Here is a 17,843-nt window from a genome sequence, read left to right on the forward strand (position 1 = left end):
CAGCAGAGAAATAGTCCGCCAAGACGTTGAGGTTGCTTAGCAACCAGAGACTCTGTCCATGCAAGTGAACGGAGCGTTCACTCTTCGTCATAACTATCAAACCAAACATCCTTCACATTCACAGAGTGAACATTATGAAAGTAAAATGCACATTTCTCGCTAAAAATGTTTCCATAAACGCATTTAATGGCGTAACTATGTTACTATTTCCACCCAGAATAAAGGAAGATGTCGCCGTATGCTTCTGTGCAAGCGTCACTACTCTCTGCCAGTGCCGTCGGGTCAAGCTCCACGCTGATTGGCTATTGCGGCTAAGTATCACGCGTATGAGCGTAAAAAGTTCAATTTTTTGAACGTATATATACGCGCGTATATATACGCGCCTCATACGCCCCTAACGCGAGTAAAATGTTGCTTTTACGCATGTAACGCATGTACGCGCCTCATACGCGCGTAAACCAATGGTTCCCTATGGAAAAATTGCCGATTTTATACGCGTGTTACGCGGGTAACGCGTTTGGTGTGGCCGTACCTTTAAACCAATCCATTCAAATCTTAATACAATCAAATCTTAATACAATCAAATCTTAATACAATCTTTTCAGGAGGTGATGAATGCTATTTTGAGTGAGAGGCCATATATAATGAATACAAATATACAAGGCTCTGTAGATTCTGTTTAAATAATTGTACGGTTTAATGGAAAAAATATTAAATCAAAACAATCCGTTGTCTACGGAAGAGGATTAGGGCCACACATGTAAAAAAAAATTAAGTTCTGACTTTATTCTCAGAATTCTGAGAAAAAAGTCTGAATTCTGACTTTAATCTCAGAATTCTGAGAATAAAGTCAGAATTCTGACATTAATCTCAGAATTCTGAGAAAAAAAGTCAGAATTCTGACTTTAATCTCAGAATTCCGAGAAAAAAAGTCAGAATTCTGACTTTAATCTCAGAATTCTGACTTTTTTCTCAGAATTCTGAGATTAAAGTCAGAATTCTGACTTTAAAGTCAGAACTACGGGTATCTGTAAGGACCAACCTCCGTGGGAGAGACACTTTGCTTTATCAGAGCCCGTCTACGAAGCTCACCAAGTCCAGTATTCAGAATTCAAAGCATGTATTCACAAATACATTCTATTTTTTTGACAAGCGGAGCCGACAGTCCTGTGCAAGTATGCAAATTAGCCGTGTGCGCCAAACAGAAGATAGACGCAATGTATAGAACTGATTGTTGTGCATTGTTGTGGATATGTAGGCTGGTTAGTTGTGGTTGTTTGTGGTCCTAGTGAAACAGCTTTGCCTTGGAGTTGGAGAAGTTGGAGTGATTGTGTGAATGTGCGAGAGAGAGCGCACCTGCCGTGGTGATGTTGGGCTTGTTGTGGGCTTATATGTAATCAATGATGTATCTGTCTGATCGTATTAGCTGTAGATGGATGGTTAAATAATGTCACAAGATCGGTCATACTGCAGGCTCTCATTTGCAAATGCACTGATGGTTTGCCCGTCTCCGATATGCTATATACCTGGCATTTATTCAGTTCATGTTCTTCTGAGTGCGCAAGAACGGTGCCAATTATTGTCGTGTTTGCATTGAAATGCACAACTTTTCCCCTCCCTGTTATAAAATAACGTGCATCCCAACAACTTTAGCCAATGCAGGCTCCTATTGATTTGCCAGTGTGTTTAAAGTGTGCGTGCGTGCGCGCGTGCGTGCGTGCGTGCGTGTGTGTGTTTTCATGTAGGCTATAAATATAGATTGATTGTCTTGGCTTGCTTGCATCCATGAAATATTGTAATGTTATGGCCTAGCTGGCTACTGCATATCGAGAACAATCTGGGGATGAGGGCATCCCCGAATATTGACGGGTATTTCGCACACTGCCATCTCAATACATAGCCTAACATATACAAATATATCACTGTACTAGACACAAATGTATTTTCCACTAGCTAGTGGTGGTCATTACATTGTAGTGAAACTAGTAAAGACAACACAGCTTTATGTTACGGCGAAACATGGAGGCACTGCAGCTCTAGTCTCGACAATGCGTTACTTTAGTCTGGTATTTATCTTCACTGATTGGTTAGACAGCCTTCAAATTTAGTGGTCAAGCAAAGAAGAGGGAGGGCTCGTTCTGCATACCTAATAGCCGGAGTGAATAGCTAATAGCCGGAGTGAATAACGAATAGCCGGAGTGAATGACTAATAGCCGCGGCTATTAGTCATTCACGCTATTAGTCATTCAATTCCGTACGGAAACCGTACGGAATTCTTGCCAAACCGCACGGAATCCGTGCGGTTTTGCACTTTTACCGCGCCATTCTAGGGCCGGAATGTGGCCTTCTTGTCTTTCCATAGGTTTCCTCCTACTGCATAAAGCAAAGTGTCTCTCCCACGGAGGTTGGTCCTTACAGATACCCGTAGTTCTGACTTTAATCTCAGAATTCTGACTTTTTTCTCAGAATTCTGAGATTAAAGTCAGAATTCTGAGATTAATGTCAAAATTCTGAGGAAAAAAAACAGAATTCTGACTTTTTTTCTCGGAATTCTGAGATTAATGTCAGAATTCTGAGATTAATGTCAGAATTCTGACTTTTTTCTCAGAATTCTGAGAATAAAGTCAGGACTTAATTTTTTTTTACATGTGTGGCTCTAATCCTCTTCCGTAGTTGTCACAAGTTGACATTTACATTTGGCAGAATCTTTTATCCAAATGGACTTACAAAGGACCATACATAGAGTGGAGTCCCCCACGCCAGGGTCAGCCGGCTGGTCGGGGGCAGTGAGGTGAGGCGTCTCACTCGGGGGAAGAGTGGCTTCCGGTTACAAGTCAACCTGCTCTACCTCCTGAGCTAAGCCGACCGCCCGACGGAGACTGAAGTCGTGTCGTACTGAACATTACCTCGACACCAAACTATTGATACAATGTCATTGAAGTGGTTGGCGAGGCAGCATTTTGTAAAAGAATAAGATAAAAAAAAGAATATAGAATATTATCTAAAAACTTTTTTTTTTATGTTGTCTAATGTCTGCAATGCTCTGTCCACCTTGGTGTTCCACGCTCAGCAGGCTTCGAGTAGGAACACATCAAAATTGGCATCATGGCCCGAATTGCAGCCTCATGCATGAGCCCCCGTTGTACTAAACACAGAACCAGACCGACAGCGTGATCCTCCACGTGTCGTCTCTCTACTACTCGATGCGGCTCTTGGTGGCTCGTTTTCGTCATGTAAGGCTACCAGGTAGCAGAGAGCGCACTTTGGCCGAGTAGCTCCACCTAAATCTTTTCTTTCAACAGACCTTTCCCATCTTCCTTCTTTGGTGGACTACATGCCCTCCCATGTGCTCACCATTGAGAAAATCATACGAGTTAGCCTGGCAGGATTGTGGCCACTAGGATCTCTGTGGCTGCAGAGTGTGGTGCTGTTTCTGTAGTGAACGTTCATATGTAGACGAAACATGATGAATGCTTTATCGGCAACCCTGAAGAAAAGGACCCAAAAAGAGAGCGTACCTCTACATCCTGCTTGTTGGCCAGGACCAGCAGTGGGATTCCTTCCAAGGACTCGCTGGTGATCATTTTCTCTGGAAGATGCAGACAGAGCAGTGAAGTCAGGGAGCTGCAAGACTCAACTGGGCCACAGTTCAGCATACAGGACGTGTGGGACCGTCCACGTTACGACTCAGAGACGCCAGACAGACCTTCCCAGAGCCGCCTGCGATTTAACTTAAGGTCACGCGTACGCAAGCATGTCTGACCCCGAGTGTGTGTGAAGCATCGACCAAATCCAGAAGAATTTGCTCTATAAATTGAGAAGATGTGGAAAGTAAATACGTCCAAATGATGTTTAGAAATTATAAAAATCCAGGTTCTGATTATGCATTTTATTCTTATGTCTGGCTGTCGGAAACAAAACATAATACGACACTCCGTACCTGTTTATCCAATCAATGATAGGTTGACACAATAACCTCCACAGAGGAGGGATCCGTTGCTAACCTCTGGGGGTTGTTCTTATAAGATGTGTGCGCAAGTCAGCGACTGGCACAGTGAGATTGTACATCTTTGTGTGCGTGCTGCTGCAGTAGTGTAACTTTAATGCGTAGAGAGCAGGCAAAGTGCATACGTACCGAAGGCCTCTTTTGACTCTGAGAGGCGCTCTTCATCTGTTGAGTCGATGACATAGATGACCCCGTGGGACTCTGCGTAGTACTGAAGGATGAGCGTTTTAAAACGGGATTCAAGAGCAAAAAATTATTCAACCAAAGAAAATAGATATCAATATCCTTTGTTTTATTAACCTATTCTAAAAAGTAAGAAAATAAAGTGCTTGCACGATTAGTCATAAAAAGTGCTGTTTCACTTAAGCTCAAAAAATAAAATCCCATACATGATGATGTTAGTCATTTGATGACAACAGTCCCTAGCAACATGTCAGTGCTGTCGACTCACTTTGTCCCACAGAGACTGCAGCTCCTCCTGACCTCCGAGGTCCCAGAACATAAGGCGAGCGTTGCCCACGTCGATGGTCCCGACTGGCGAGACACAAGGAACAGGGATTAAGGGTTTGGAGCGATGTCGTATCTAGCAAATAACTATTTAGGCAGACCCTTACTGTTCAGGCCGACTGTGGTGGTGATCTTAGACAAACTCATCCCCTTGTAGTTCTTGCTGAACTTTGTCTTGGTCTGCTCTAGAAAGGTCTGCCAGACAGACAACAGGGAGAACAACAGGATGACTTGGACAGCGTTAAGAGGACAGAACAAGACAAAAAGGGACGTTATTATTATTGTTGTGGATTTACGAAGGTTTGATTAATCAGAATCTTGTTGTACAGTACGTAGTATAGTATGTATTGTAAGTACACAAGAGTACAATTCCTAGGCTTGGTTCCTCAACATCCACATAGCAGCAAGAATACAAGCTAAAGTAAAAAGAGAAACTAAGACAGTGGTAATAAGTAATGAAGTGTAGTAAAGTGTAGAGTGCAAGTGTAAAGTGTATGATTAACATGTCACTGAGTAACGTGAACCACATATCGCCCTACCGTCTTTCCCGCGTTGTCCAGCCCCAGGATCAGTATGCAGTACTCGTCCTTCTGGAACATGTACTTGTACAGTCCGGATAATAAAGTATACATGTCGACAGAAAGTGTCAACAACCAGCGACTTGTGGCTAACTGAAGCTAACAGTTAGCCGGCTAACGTTAGCTAATTCTACTGACGCAAGGCCTAAAGGAGAGAGAGGGATGACGCTGGTCTCATGGTCAATACATAAATTATGAGTTAGGGCTAAGCGTTCCTATTCATTGCATACAATACATTATTTTATTAGTTGTATCTAAATGAACTGTCCCGGTAACTGGTTGTTGCTACGTCGAGAAGGAACTACGGCATTCTGGGAAGTGTAGTGCATTATAATGACCAACGTCAATCATGTGGAGAAGAAGTGCGCATCATACTGCGCATCAAGCTGCGCATCACGCCGCACTTCGTTCTGCGCATCTACTATTAATTATATAACAATAAACTTTCTTTATATAGCACTTTTCAAAACACAGTTACAAAGTTCTGAACAAATAAATGCACAATTAAAACAAAGCACAAAATACATGTGATGTACGGACAATAATGAGCCATATGAAAAAAGGATAAAAGACAGGAATAAAAACAAAGGGAGGCTCAAATGAAATCTGTAAAAGCTCAGATAAAACTGGGTTTTGAGGAGAGATTTAAAAATGGGCAGTGACTCAGTCAACCTAATTTCCTCAGTCAAGTCTTTCCAGAGCTTCTTCGATGCCGTATGGAGAAAGCTCTGTCCCCTTTAGTTTTGAGTAGTGATGGGCATTTCGGCTCTTCTTAGGGAGCCGGATCATTTGGATCGGCTCCCAAATGGCTCTTCATATTACCACTTATACCTTATATAATTCAGCCAAATGTAGCCCGTTTTGACTTATGATTTGTATAGGCCTATATATCACATACATTATTCAATGCATCCTATTATCATTCAAAAATCTAGATTACATTTTCTAATTCAGCTGTTTGTTTTCATTGCATATGAGCGTAACGCGCATTCCCGCCCCTCGCTGCTTGCGGGTATGATCCTTTTCTATCCCCACTTTATTGGTTGCATGCATGCACGTGACAGTCAGTCACACACACGCATAGCACACACGCATAGCATGCACGGAGCACCCGTAGCGCAGAGATCTGCCTAGGCAAACTTTATAAAATAAAATAAAACAAACGGCTCGCGGTCGGGAGCCGACTCCCACCATTCACTTAAAAGAGCCTGCTCTTTGAACCGGCTCGTTCGCGACTGACCCATCACTAGTTTGGAGCCTAGACACTGGGAGGAACAGCAGTCTACTGCCTGAGGACCACAGACTACGAGACGGCACATGCAGGACTAAAAGCTCTGAGATATAAGCTGGGGCCAAGTCATGTAAAGCCTTAAAAGTAATAAATTAAATCTTAAAATCAATCCTAAAACTAACGGGAAGCCAATGTAGAGACGGTAGAACAGGTGTGATCCTGTTTGTTGATTTCAGCTCGGCATTTAACACCATCGCCCCAGCTCTCCTCCAAGACAAGCTAACACAGCTGAACGTGCCTTAGCCCACCTGCAGGTGGATCACTGACTTCCTGTCAGACAGGAAGCAGCGAGTGAGGCTGGGCAAGCTTGTCTCGGAGCCTCGGACCATCAGCACTGGAGCCCCCCAAGGCTGTGTGCTCTCTCCTTTACTTTTCTCCCTCTACACCAACAACTGCACCTCCAGCCACCCCTCTGTCAAACTCATAAAATTTGCGGATGACACCACCCTCATTGGATTAATCTCAAATGGGGATGAGGCCGCCTACAGAAATGAAGTCGACAGTCTGGCTTTCTGGTGCAGCCAGAACCACCTGGAGCTGAATGCTTTAAAAACTGTAGAGATGGTAGCAGATTTCAGGAGGAGCCCAGCCCCAACCATCCCCCTCATCATGTGTGACTCCCCAGTTAACATGGTGGAGTCTTTCAGATTCCTGGGAACAGTCATGGCACAAGACCTAAGGTGGGCGGAGAACATCACCTCCAAAATCAAGAAGGCCCAGCAGAGGATGTTCTTCCTTCGACAGCTAAAGAGATTCAACATGCCGAAGAAAGTGATGGTGGAATTCTACACAGCCATCATTGAATCCATCCTCACCTCTTCAATAATCATCTGGTTCGCTGCCTCTACTGCAAAGGATAAAAGCCGACTGCAGCGGATCATTCGGTCAGCCGAGAAGGTAATCGGCTGCGACCTGCCGTCTCTTCTAGACCTGTTTCACTTAAGGACCAGCAAGAGAGCCGGGAAGATCATCGCTGATCCTTCTCATCCCGGTCACCACCTATTTCTGTGTCTCCCATCCGGCAGAAGGTTCCGGGCTATTAAGACCAAAACCTCTCGCCACTTGAACAGTTTTTTCCCCACGGCAGTTGGGCTCACAAACAAGCCCCCTGCATCACAATGACTCTGGGTTTACGTACTCAAACTAACTTGCCCTTCTATGCCCAATTATTTATTATTATTTATTATTATCTTAAAAAACATTTGTCCTTTGTTCTTGTTTATGTTTTTTTGTTGTTATGTTATGTCTCATGTCTTATGTACCAACCACACCAAGTCAATTTCCTGTATGTGTGAATATACTTGGCCATTAAAAGAATTCTGATTCTGATATGGTCATATTTTCTAGATCTTACTAAAAGCCTGGCAGCTGAGTTTTGAACAGTCTGTAGCCGTTTGAGTGTTTTCTGGTTCAAGCAGGTAAAAAGGCTGTTACAATAATCAAGAAAGCAGTAACAAAGTTTCTGCATCATACAATTTATCGAATTTTAGAAATATTGCGGAGTTGGTAAAAACAAGATTGTACGATCTTGGTGATGTGTTGCTCAAAACATAAATTACTGTCAAACAGGATTCCAAGGCTGCTTTAATAGCCTAATATCAATTAATAGACTAAAGTGAAACTCAACACCCATCTAACAATTGCATTACGATACATTATAGATTACAATAATATACCACCTGATATATTCTCGCTCACTTTCAACCATTGCAAGAAGTTCTAATAACTGATTCATCTGATAAGTATGGATAGAATACGATATTCTATCCATACTGGAACATATTAAGTGCAGTCCTTGATCAGTGCAAAAACATCACATTGAGGTAGTACGTATAAATAAATAAATAAAAACTATAATCAACCAAGTACACTAATAAACACATAAGACATACCCACACCAAAAATTCACATTTACAAATGTGATACACAACACAACTGGATGACCGTCTTCTTCCTCCTATAATCCACAACGAGCTCCTTGGTCTTTGTTGCATTGAGGAGCAAGTTGTTAGCACTGCACCACCCCACCAAACGTTCCACCTCGTCTCTGTAGGCGGTCTCCTCCCCCCTTGAGATGAGGCCCACTACTGTGGTGTCATCTGCGAATTTGACGAAGGTGTTGCTGTGGTGGGCGGGAGTGCAGTCGTGGGTGTAGAGGGTATAGAGCAGGGGACTTAGCACACAGCCCTGTGGGGAGCCAGTGCTGAGGCTGAGGGTGGTGGAGGTGTGGGGGCCCACTCTTACCCTCTGAATGCGGTCCGTTAAAAAGTCCTTAATCCAAAGGTAGGTTGAGTGTGGTATTTCAATATCAGACAGTTTGAGCACCAGTCTGTGGGGGAGAATCGTATTAAAAGCAGAGCTAAAGTCCATGAAGAGCAGCATGGAGGGCTGTGGCCACAGCGTCCTCAGTAGATCTATTAGCCCTGTAAGCGAACTGATGTGGATCAAAGGTGGGGGGGATGAATGACATGATGTGACTACGAACCAGTTTTTCAAAGCACTTAATCATCACAGGGGTGAGTGCTACTGGCCGGTTGTAGGAGCCTAAATGCCTATTTGCTTTATTTAAGTTCATATTTTATAATGACGTTTGGATGTACATAAAGGAAATAATATAATAGTTAATTGCGTTAATTTTGAATAGGCCTACATAGAATTTTATTTTGCAATTCACTTGCAAGATTTTTGTTGTATGCGCACATGTAGTTACTTTGTTCGAAGTGTGACAGGAACTTAATTGTTTTAACTACCGGTGACAGACTGTCAGGATAACAAGCGTGGAGCCAAACAGTTTTTTGACCTCTCTCACTCTTTCTCTCTCTCGTTCTCTTACCTCTAATCATAACCTCATTGTGGAAAATGATTTTTTGTATTTTGCGTTGGACAAGTAAACCCTTTAAACATAAAAAGGAGCGTCAAGCTGAAGCTTTACATTAGACCTATTGATCCTACACCGGTAGTCGTTGAGGGTGGTGATATTTGTTTTTTTGAGCAGGGGGACAATGGTGGAGGACCTCAAGCAGGATGGGACAGTGGACTGGGAGAGTGACTGGTTAAAGATCTTAGTAAAGACCCCCACCAGCTGGTCCGCACAGTCCTTCAGCAAATGTCCACAGACGCCGTCGGGTCCAGCTGCCTTCCGCTGGTTGACAGCCCGCACTGTACGCCTCACCTCGTTTTCCTCTACCGTGAGGATGATGTCGCTGTTGGCTGCTGGCTGTAGCGTTGCTGCATCTGGTGGCTTTGCCTCGAAACGGGCGAAGAAGTGGTTCAGCTCCTCCGTCAGCGAGACGTCACCTTCAGCAGCCCCTGGGTTGGTCTTGTAGTTGGTAATGTTCTGGATTCCCTGCCACAACCTGCCTGGTGGTGTTGCTGTCCAGGTGGTCCTCGATCCTCCTCCTGTAGTCCGACTTCGCCCTCCAGATGCCCCTCTTGAGACTGGAGCGTGCTGCGCTGTACAGAGCCCCATCACCTGATCTGAAGGTGGTGTTACTCTCCTTTAGCAGCTGCTGGACCTCCCTGGTCATCCAGGGCTTCTGGTTGGGATAGACACAAATCAGCATTGTCCTTCTTCAGAGTTGGTTTGATGACTGCTTTCTTCATGTCAGATGGTAAAGTTCCGGGGCCTCATGTACTAAGGTTGCGTACGCACAAAAACGTGGCGTACGTCCTTTTCCACGCTCACGTTCAGATGTACAAAACGTGAAATGACCGTAAAAATGTGCGGTCCCCACGCCAGCTCCAGAGCTGTCGTACGCAAGTTTCTACAGCTATTGTTCCTTTGGCGACACTTAGAGGTGACGCTGGGAAACTGGGAAAAAAGGTGAAAACAATGACTCAGAGTGATTTGCACATCAGAGACACACTAATGAACAATTAACACACCTTGCAATTATATGGGTGGCTATAAAAGCATGCGCAATGGATGAAGAAAATTGTTTTAAAAATGGCTGCGTTAGCGTTGTTGGAGGACATCGCAAATGGTCAAATCCGAAGGGCGCTGGAGACGCCGGGGCCGACGGAGGAGACGCCGGGGCCGACGGAGCAATCCGTGCCCTCTCCTTGCTTGTCTATTCAAAAATAAAAAATTTAAGTTAATAAACACCAGTCAAAGTCTTTAATATCCTGGCATCTTTACGCACGACTTATGTGTATTGCAAGCAGCCAATTGTATGACCAGTATAATTACAGCATTTATGACTTCAGCATATTTACCTTGGGGATGATCGGCGTCCCCTTCATGGGCTCCCACCACTCCGGTGAGAGCTGTGTCACCGATCAAAGCGGCCACTCTCAAATCGAAGGGGGAGAGTTCCCCCACTCCCGTCCCCCCACCTGTTGCGGTCACGCTTCGGCGGTGGGCAGAAACCCTCCGCTTCACCTCCACCTTGAGGTCTGACCACTTTTTTTTAATTTCAGAGTGTGTGCGCTGCTGAGACCCCACTGCATTGACGGCCTCGCAAACACACTCCCACTAACTTCTCTTTTGTTTTGCATTTATCCCTGTTGACAGGGTTCCAATAGCATATGCTTGCGCATTTCTACCTCGTGGAGCAAAATCTCGAGCTCAGACTCCGTGAAGTTTCGTTTTTTGCCTCTGTTCATGGTGCCAGGTGATCGGATTAAGAGGTGAATCTCAGGTCCAGAGGCCTATTTAAATGAAATTGCATATTTAAATGAGGGCGTGGACAGGGAGGAGTTTGGCACCTCGGCATGTGCGCTCAATTCCACGTTGATCGAGATGTACAAAAGAAACGTGCTTGGATCCATGCGTTCGCACACTTTGATACATCTGAATTTATTTGTGCGTAAGACAGTTTCTGGGTTTTGGCGTACGCCAAGTTTCAGTATGAAATCCACGCAAGTCTTAGTACATGAGGCCCCTGGTGTTTAACGAGGAGTTGATGATGTGGAGTAGAACAGGCGTCAGCTCTTTTACACAGTCTTTAAGAAAGATTCATTAATAGTGGAAAGCAGCAAAATCACCTCTGAATTCATAGGAGAGCCTCACACAGCGCAACAGAGTTTGGGGCCAAGGCGTTCTGACGTCCGACTAATGTTTAGATTAACTGCGGATGATGACCACATACTTAAAGGAATGTATGGCTGACCGTCCTTACCATATAAGGAGACCTTATGTGTGCATGCGGAGGGCGGTCATACCATATGGTAAACAGTTTAATTAGAATAAAAAAGACTGGGATCGGATGACCCGGTGTAAGTTCCATATTGGCTCGGCTACCAGATCGGCTCGGGGTCCGTCGTCTGCTGATTACGTCACACAATACGCTATCTACAGCAATAAGGTCTTTTATGGCTTAAATTAAAGAGCCTGTAATGATCTTTCATTTTGAACATAGACCATTCCCAACCTATTTGTATGGATAGTTTTCTTCTAAAAACAAAACATCCCTCGGAATCATCTTGGCTGTTAAAATAAGCCGTCCGTGTTGCCAGATTGGGCACATTTTCAGCCTGATTTGGCTACTTTGAATCACGTTAGGCTGGAAAAACGGGATATATGCCCAATCTGGCGTCCCAATCACAAACCGAAACTAGACAGACCTACTCGCGCTCACACATGTGCTCGCTGTGGTTGCTATGACGACAGCCAGAGCTACAGCACAAAACAGCCAATCACAACTGTCCCTTAGCAGCCAATCACAATGTAGCCTACGCCCATTCAAGCGTACAGCCAATGATATAGTGTAACGTAATCAGCAGACGACGGACCCCGAGCCGATCTGGTAGCCGAGCCAATGTGGTACTTACACCGGCAGTGTCTTTGCAAACCTCACTCGGCTTTGTTGTTGCTTGTTTGCAGGTAACAATAAAGTCTCTTGTTAATACTCGATCCGAACTCTTCGATTCCTCTTGCTCTCTTAGTTAATTGAAGTGATAGAATTCGGTTATTTTCTACGACATAATAGGCGTCAGGAACAGGATGGAAGATCAGAGACACGGCAGCTGCTGGGCTGCAGGACGGGGTGCGAGCGATTGGACCAATTGATGGTGAATTTCTTATTCCGATGTTGGCATTTTGAGAAAACAAGCTTCTTGTTATTTTGAGGAAATAAATTTCTTGTTTGAGGTTCCGCTTGAGGTGATTTTTAATCCTGATCTTGGCATTTTGAGAAGTTGATTGTTTAATGTTCTGGTCGGGTAATTATGTGTTCAACAATTATTTTGAGAAAATAAGCTTCTTGTTTAAAGTGCCGTTTGAATTAATTTCATGTACCAATCGTGGGCCAATTGAGCTGCAGATCTTGGATCAAATGAGATGGTGAATTTGCAATTCTGATCTAGGCACTGTGAGACAATAGGTTTCTTGTTTGAAGTGCTGGTTGAGTAATTATATGTTCGACCATTCAAATTTTAAGCAAAAGGCCAGCTTCAACGCTCGGTCAACCTTTTATTTGTAATTAAAGACGAGTTAGTGACTAGTTTCACTCAGCATCTTGTCCAACAAATTTGGCCATTTTAAGATACGCTATAAAATATAAATGGTTTTCTTTCTGTATTCAAGCCGCGATAGGATTAAGTAACCTCGGAGACTTGTACGGCCATTTTTCTTTTAGTCTATTATTCTTTCATAAATAAATTAGACCGACAGATAATTGATTTGTTTGAAGTACATGTGTAAACCTTCCTAGATTTAAACACAATCAGCAGCGTTGACTCAAACTGTGACCAGAGAGGAGCAGAGGGTGGGGGCCTAAGAGCAGAGCAGGATTAAAAATAGCCCAGCAGGGACCCACATTGCAATCGTAGAGAGAGAGCAGCGCTGGGGAGGACTGCACATTCAAAGCGGCAGAAATAAAATTCAACTAACGAGTAGAATAAACTCAAATAAATTGGATGAATAATAGTGTTTTTACACCAAAAAGTTTAATATGGCACCAACAGCAGTAGACATTTTGAGTAGAGACCATCCATTGCTCAAAGATGAGATAAAAAAGATCTCTGAGAAATGGGAGAAGAGGACGGCTAAATCAGGCACAATATGGCCCATGGGAGGGACTTTTGATGCAATAATGTGTAGGGACATAGAGGTAATAATAAGGAATTACAAAGCTAACAGAAGCGGAAAGAAGGCCTGAGAGAAAAGGGACAGGGAGGAGTTAGTACTAGCTTTGTTCCAAGAGGAGGGAGCAACCCATTCTCACTCCGAGCGCGTCGATTTTTTGACGAAAGGTCAGTGACTTTGGCTTCAGTTTCTGACGCAAAAGGGTACCCTTGTGCTTATTTTTTTGACGCATGGGGTTTTCAACTCGTTACAATGTAACCCCTTCACGGGGGACCCGATGGCTGCACATAGAGACGCTATGACCATTCATCCCATTGGCTAACGGAGGACCTTGCGCCTCTTTTTTCGACGCAGGGGGTTTTCCACTCATTACAATGTAATCCCTCCACGGCAATATATGAAGCTATGAGCATTCATCCCATTGGCTAACGGAAGAGCCGATGGCTGCCCATAGAGACGCTATGAGCATTCATCCCATTGGCTAACGGAGGACCTTGTGCTTCTTTTTTCGACGCAGGGGGTTTTCCACTCATTACAATGTAATCACTCCACAGCAATATATGAAGCTATGGCTAACTCATCCCATTGGCTAACGGAAGACCCGATGGCTGCACATTTACGGCGATTTTACAGTGAAATCTGTGACATTCCTCAACACAACTACACCAACATGTCCTTGTTAATTACACAACATGTATGGGTTAACGCTATGGGCATCAGTTGTCCTGTTTTGTGCTTTGATTGAGAGAAACAATCGTTTTTTTGATCAGTGTTGGGTAGCTGAGGTCGTTGCTATAGAGACCACGTCCGTCCGCTTTTTTTGACAACTGTCAGAGCAACCCTTTCTCATCAAAATTACGTTCCCAGAGAACTATTCGGCATTCTCAATTACGTTTGTCCAAAAAACGTAATTTGTCTGTGATTCTGTTTTATTGAACATATCGTAAATATGAATTCGTTCCCAGCCTATTTTTTGCCATTTATTTACTGTGTTACTATGGCAGAATAAAGAATAAATTCATGCATTATCATTCAACTTGAACATGTGTTTTTACAGTATAGAGTGGTGGAGGGATGACGCATGTTGGCCAACCCTGGGTTCCCTCGACAAAAAGCCAACGGGTTTTTTTTGGATTATTGCAGGAAAATTTGCATCTTTGAAGCACCTCCTCAAAAACGGAAAATAAATTAATGAATAAAAATGACGTGCTCCAAACAACGAAATGTAAACCAATGCATTCTGAATGGCAGTGTGTAACGGGTTCCAACGAGTCAGGACACAGTTCTTAGGAGAAATGGAGCGAACTCCTGTTTATTTCCCCTTCAGGCAAACAAACACAACGCACAAAAGGACAAAAGGACAACGTTCAATGTTCTTTCCGTCCGTCACTTGGTCATACGACGCTCTCTCTAGCTCGCAGAGAGCGTCTTCCTTCTCTCTCTCAACCCCTGACTGAAGGACAAACAGGCACATAAATACACACTTCCTGATTGGGTCAGATTGCAGACACCTGTCCGCAATCAGACCCCATCACCCCAGCAGACCCGGTGCTCCATGCTCCCCACACCGCCCGACACAGGCCGGGGACCCATCCGGCCGTAAACCTACTCCCCCCCCCCCGGGACGGGAGAGGAAGTCTGCCACGACCATCTGCGCCCCCGGCCTGTGGGCCACCCGGAAATTGAACGGCTGCAACGCGAGGTACCACCGGGTGATCCTCGCGTTGGCATCCTTCATCCGGTGGAGCCACTGGAGGGGGGCGTGGTCGGAGTTGAGGGTGAACTGGCGACCCAGCAGGTAGTAGCGAAGAGCACCGACCGCCCACCGGATGGCAAGACACTCCTTCTCTACCGTGCTGTACCGACCCTCGCGGCCCGACAGCTTGCGGCTAAGGTACAGCACCGGACGGTCGGTCCCCTCCACCTGCTGGGTCAGGAACGCGCCCAACCCCCTATCCGACGCGTCTGCCTGGACGGAGATAGGTAGAGCAAAATTAGGAGCACACAGGACTGCTTCCCCACAGAGGGCTGTTTTAATAGCCTCAAACGACACCTGGCATGGCTCCGACCACTGGACTGTATCTGGGGCCCTCTTCCGGGTGAGGTCGGTCAAGGGGCTGGCCAGGTCGGAGAAGTTCGGCACGAACTGCCGATAGTAACCCGCCAGCCCCAGGAACCGCCTCACCTCCTTCTTGGTCCCGGGTCGAGGCGGAGACCGCCGCGGTCTTACCGACCTGCGGCCAGACCTTCCCCCGCCCCAGGTGGAACCCCAGATACTGAATCTCCCTCCGCCCGATCACACACTTCTTCGGGTTGGCCGTGAGCCCCGCCCGTCTCAGCGACTGAAGGACGGCCGCCACCTCCTGCACATGCTGCCCCCACTCGTCACCATAGATGACGATGTCATCTATGTAGGCGGCAGCATATGCAGCATGAGGCCGTAACACACGGTCCATCAGTCGCTGAAACGTGGCCGGGGCCCCGAACAACCCGAACGGAAGCACCTTGAACTGGTAAAGACCGAGCGGAGTGGAGAACGCAGTTTTTTTCTCGGGCTGCTGGAGACAACGGAATCTGCCAGTAGCCCTTCGTGCAGTCCAGGGTCGTATAATACGTGGCCATGCCAAGCCGGTCCACTAGCTCATCGATCCGAGGCATTGGGTAGGCATCGAACTTTGACACCGCATTCACCCTACGGTAGTCGACACAGAACCGGACAGACCCGTCCGGCTTCCCCACCAGCACGACGGGACTGCACCAGTCACTGTGGGACTCCTCGACGACGCCCAACTCTAACATTGCTGCCAATTCGCGCCGTACCCCGTCTTGCTTTTGGACGGGCAGCCTGTAGGGACGTGTCCGCACCGTTAACCCGGGTTGCGTCTCGATGTTGTGAGTTATTAACGGGGTGTGACCAGGCAGGGGCGAAAAGACGTCGGCGAACTGGAGCTGCAGACTGCCCACGTCCGCCGCCTGACTCCCCGACAGGTCCTCTCCTCGGCCAACCGGAGGGACAGGCCCCGGAGTAGGGACTTCCGGTCCGAACTCCTCTCCCTCCGGTAGTGTCGTGGCGAACGCGACCGGGACCACATCAATCCACCTTTTGAGCAGATTGATGTGGTAGATCTGTCGGGAGTCGCCCCGGTCTGGCCGCACTACCTCGTAATCCACGTCCCCGACTCGCCGTGTGACCACAAAGGGACCTTGCCACTTTGCGAGTAATTTGGTGCTAGAGGTGGGCAGCAGAACGAGGACCTTCTCCCCCGGTGAAAGATCGCGTAATCTAGTCCCTCTGTCGTACAGGCGTTTCTGATTCTCCTGGGCTTGGTGCAAATGCTCACGTGACATTACCCCGAGTGAGTGGAGCTTTGCACGCAAGTCCATGACGTACTGGATTTCGTTTTTACTGTCGCTGGACCCCTCCTCCCAGGTTTCTTTAATGAGGTCCAGGACGCCCCTGGGCCTGTGCCCATAGAGCAACTCGAATGGGGAAAACCCTGTGGAAGCCTGAGGAACTTCCCGCACCGCAAACAACAGAGGGTCTAGCCATTGATGCCAAATTCGAGCATCCTCCAGTACAAACTTCCGGATCATGGACTTTAACGTCCGGTTAAACCTCTCACACAAGCCGTCAGTGGCTGGGTGATAGACGCTTGTGCGGATGGCCTTGACCTTCAACAACCCGTAAAGTTCCTTCATCGTGCGTGACATGAAATTGGTGCCCTGGTCAGTGAGAATCTCTTTTGGGATTCCCACCCGCGATATGACATGAAACAACGCCTGCGCAACACTCTTCGCAGAGATATTGCGCAACGGAATTGCTTCCGGGTATCGGGTTGCACGTCGATCAGGACTAACACAAATCGATAACCTTGTGCGGAACGTTCTAATGGCCCGATAATGTCCATGCCCACGCGATCGAATGGGGCCTCCACCAGGGGAAGGGGTCGCAAGGGAGCCCTGGGAATGGCGGGGGGATGCACTAACTGGCACTCGGGGCAGGAGGGGCGCACCACCTACGCACTTCCGCCCGAATCCCCGGCCAATAGAATCGAGCCATTATCCGGTTTAGTGTCTTCTCGTACCCCAAATGGCCCGCCATTGGGTTGTAATGCGCCGCCTGGAAAATCATTTCCCGGCGGCTCCTGGGTACCAGCAACTGGGTAAAAATCTCCTCACTCTCGGTGTCACGACCCACCCGATGAAGCCTATCCCTAACGACCACAAAGTGTGGGTAAGTCAGCACTGCGTCTGGCTGTACCCTCGAACCATCAATAGCAATCACTTGGGCGAAGGCTGAGCGTAAAGTAGCGTCACGAGACTGCTCGAGGGGGAAATCGTCCACCGGTGGGAAGCTCGGCGCTCGGACCTCGGGTTGAGAACCTCCCGCCTCCTCCCCCGATCCCTGATCAGCGTCGGACACCCTTGCATCGG

General features: G+C 46.5%; 1 protein-coding gene across 1 annotated transcript; it reads right to left on the bottom strand.

The window, feature by feature from the left end:
- Positions 1–1,052: 1,052 nt before the first annotated feature.
- On the bottom strand, positions 1,053–5,411 carry LOC130390527 (ADP-ribosylation factor-related protein 1-like). Its single transcript, XM_056600530.1, has 5 exons — positions 5,053–5,411; positions 4,621–4,708; positions 4,458–4,540; positions 4,136–4,217; positions 1,053–3,589 (listed from the first exon to the last, which is right to left on the bottom strand). Exons 1-5 carry the CDS (start codon positions 5,143–5,145, stop codon positions 3,447–3,449), a joined length of 489 nt encoding a protein of 162 aa, XP_056456505.1. The 5' UTR covers positions 5,146–5,411; the 3' UTR covers positions 1,053–3,446.
- Between the last annotated feature and the right edge of the window lie 12,432 nt (positions 5,412–17,843).

This window comes from Gadus chalcogrammus, chromosome 1 (genome assembly GCF_026213295.1).
Source record: "Gadus chalcogrammus isolate NIFS_2021 chromosome 1, NIFS_Gcha_1.0, whole genome shotgun sequence".
NCBI classification, from domain to species: domain Eukaryota; kingdom Metazoa; phylum Chordata; class Actinopteri; order Gadiformes; family Gadidae; genus Gadus; species Gadus chalcogrammus.

Excerpts from the sequence above, each read along its gene's own strand:
- LOC130390527 (XM_056600530.1), bottom strand. The coding sequence starts at position 5,145 with ATGTATACTTTATTATCCGGACTGTACAAGTACATGTTCCAGAAGGAC. Across the intron at positions 4,709-5,052 it reads TGGACAACGCGGGAAAGACG|ACCTTTCTAGAGCAGACCAA; the intron begins GTAGGGCGATAT and ends TCTGTCTGGCAG. Across the intron at positions 3,590-4,135 it reads AGAGTCAAAAGAGGCCTTCG|AGAAAATGATCACCAGCGAG; the intron begins GTACGTATGCAC and ends TGCATCTTCCAG.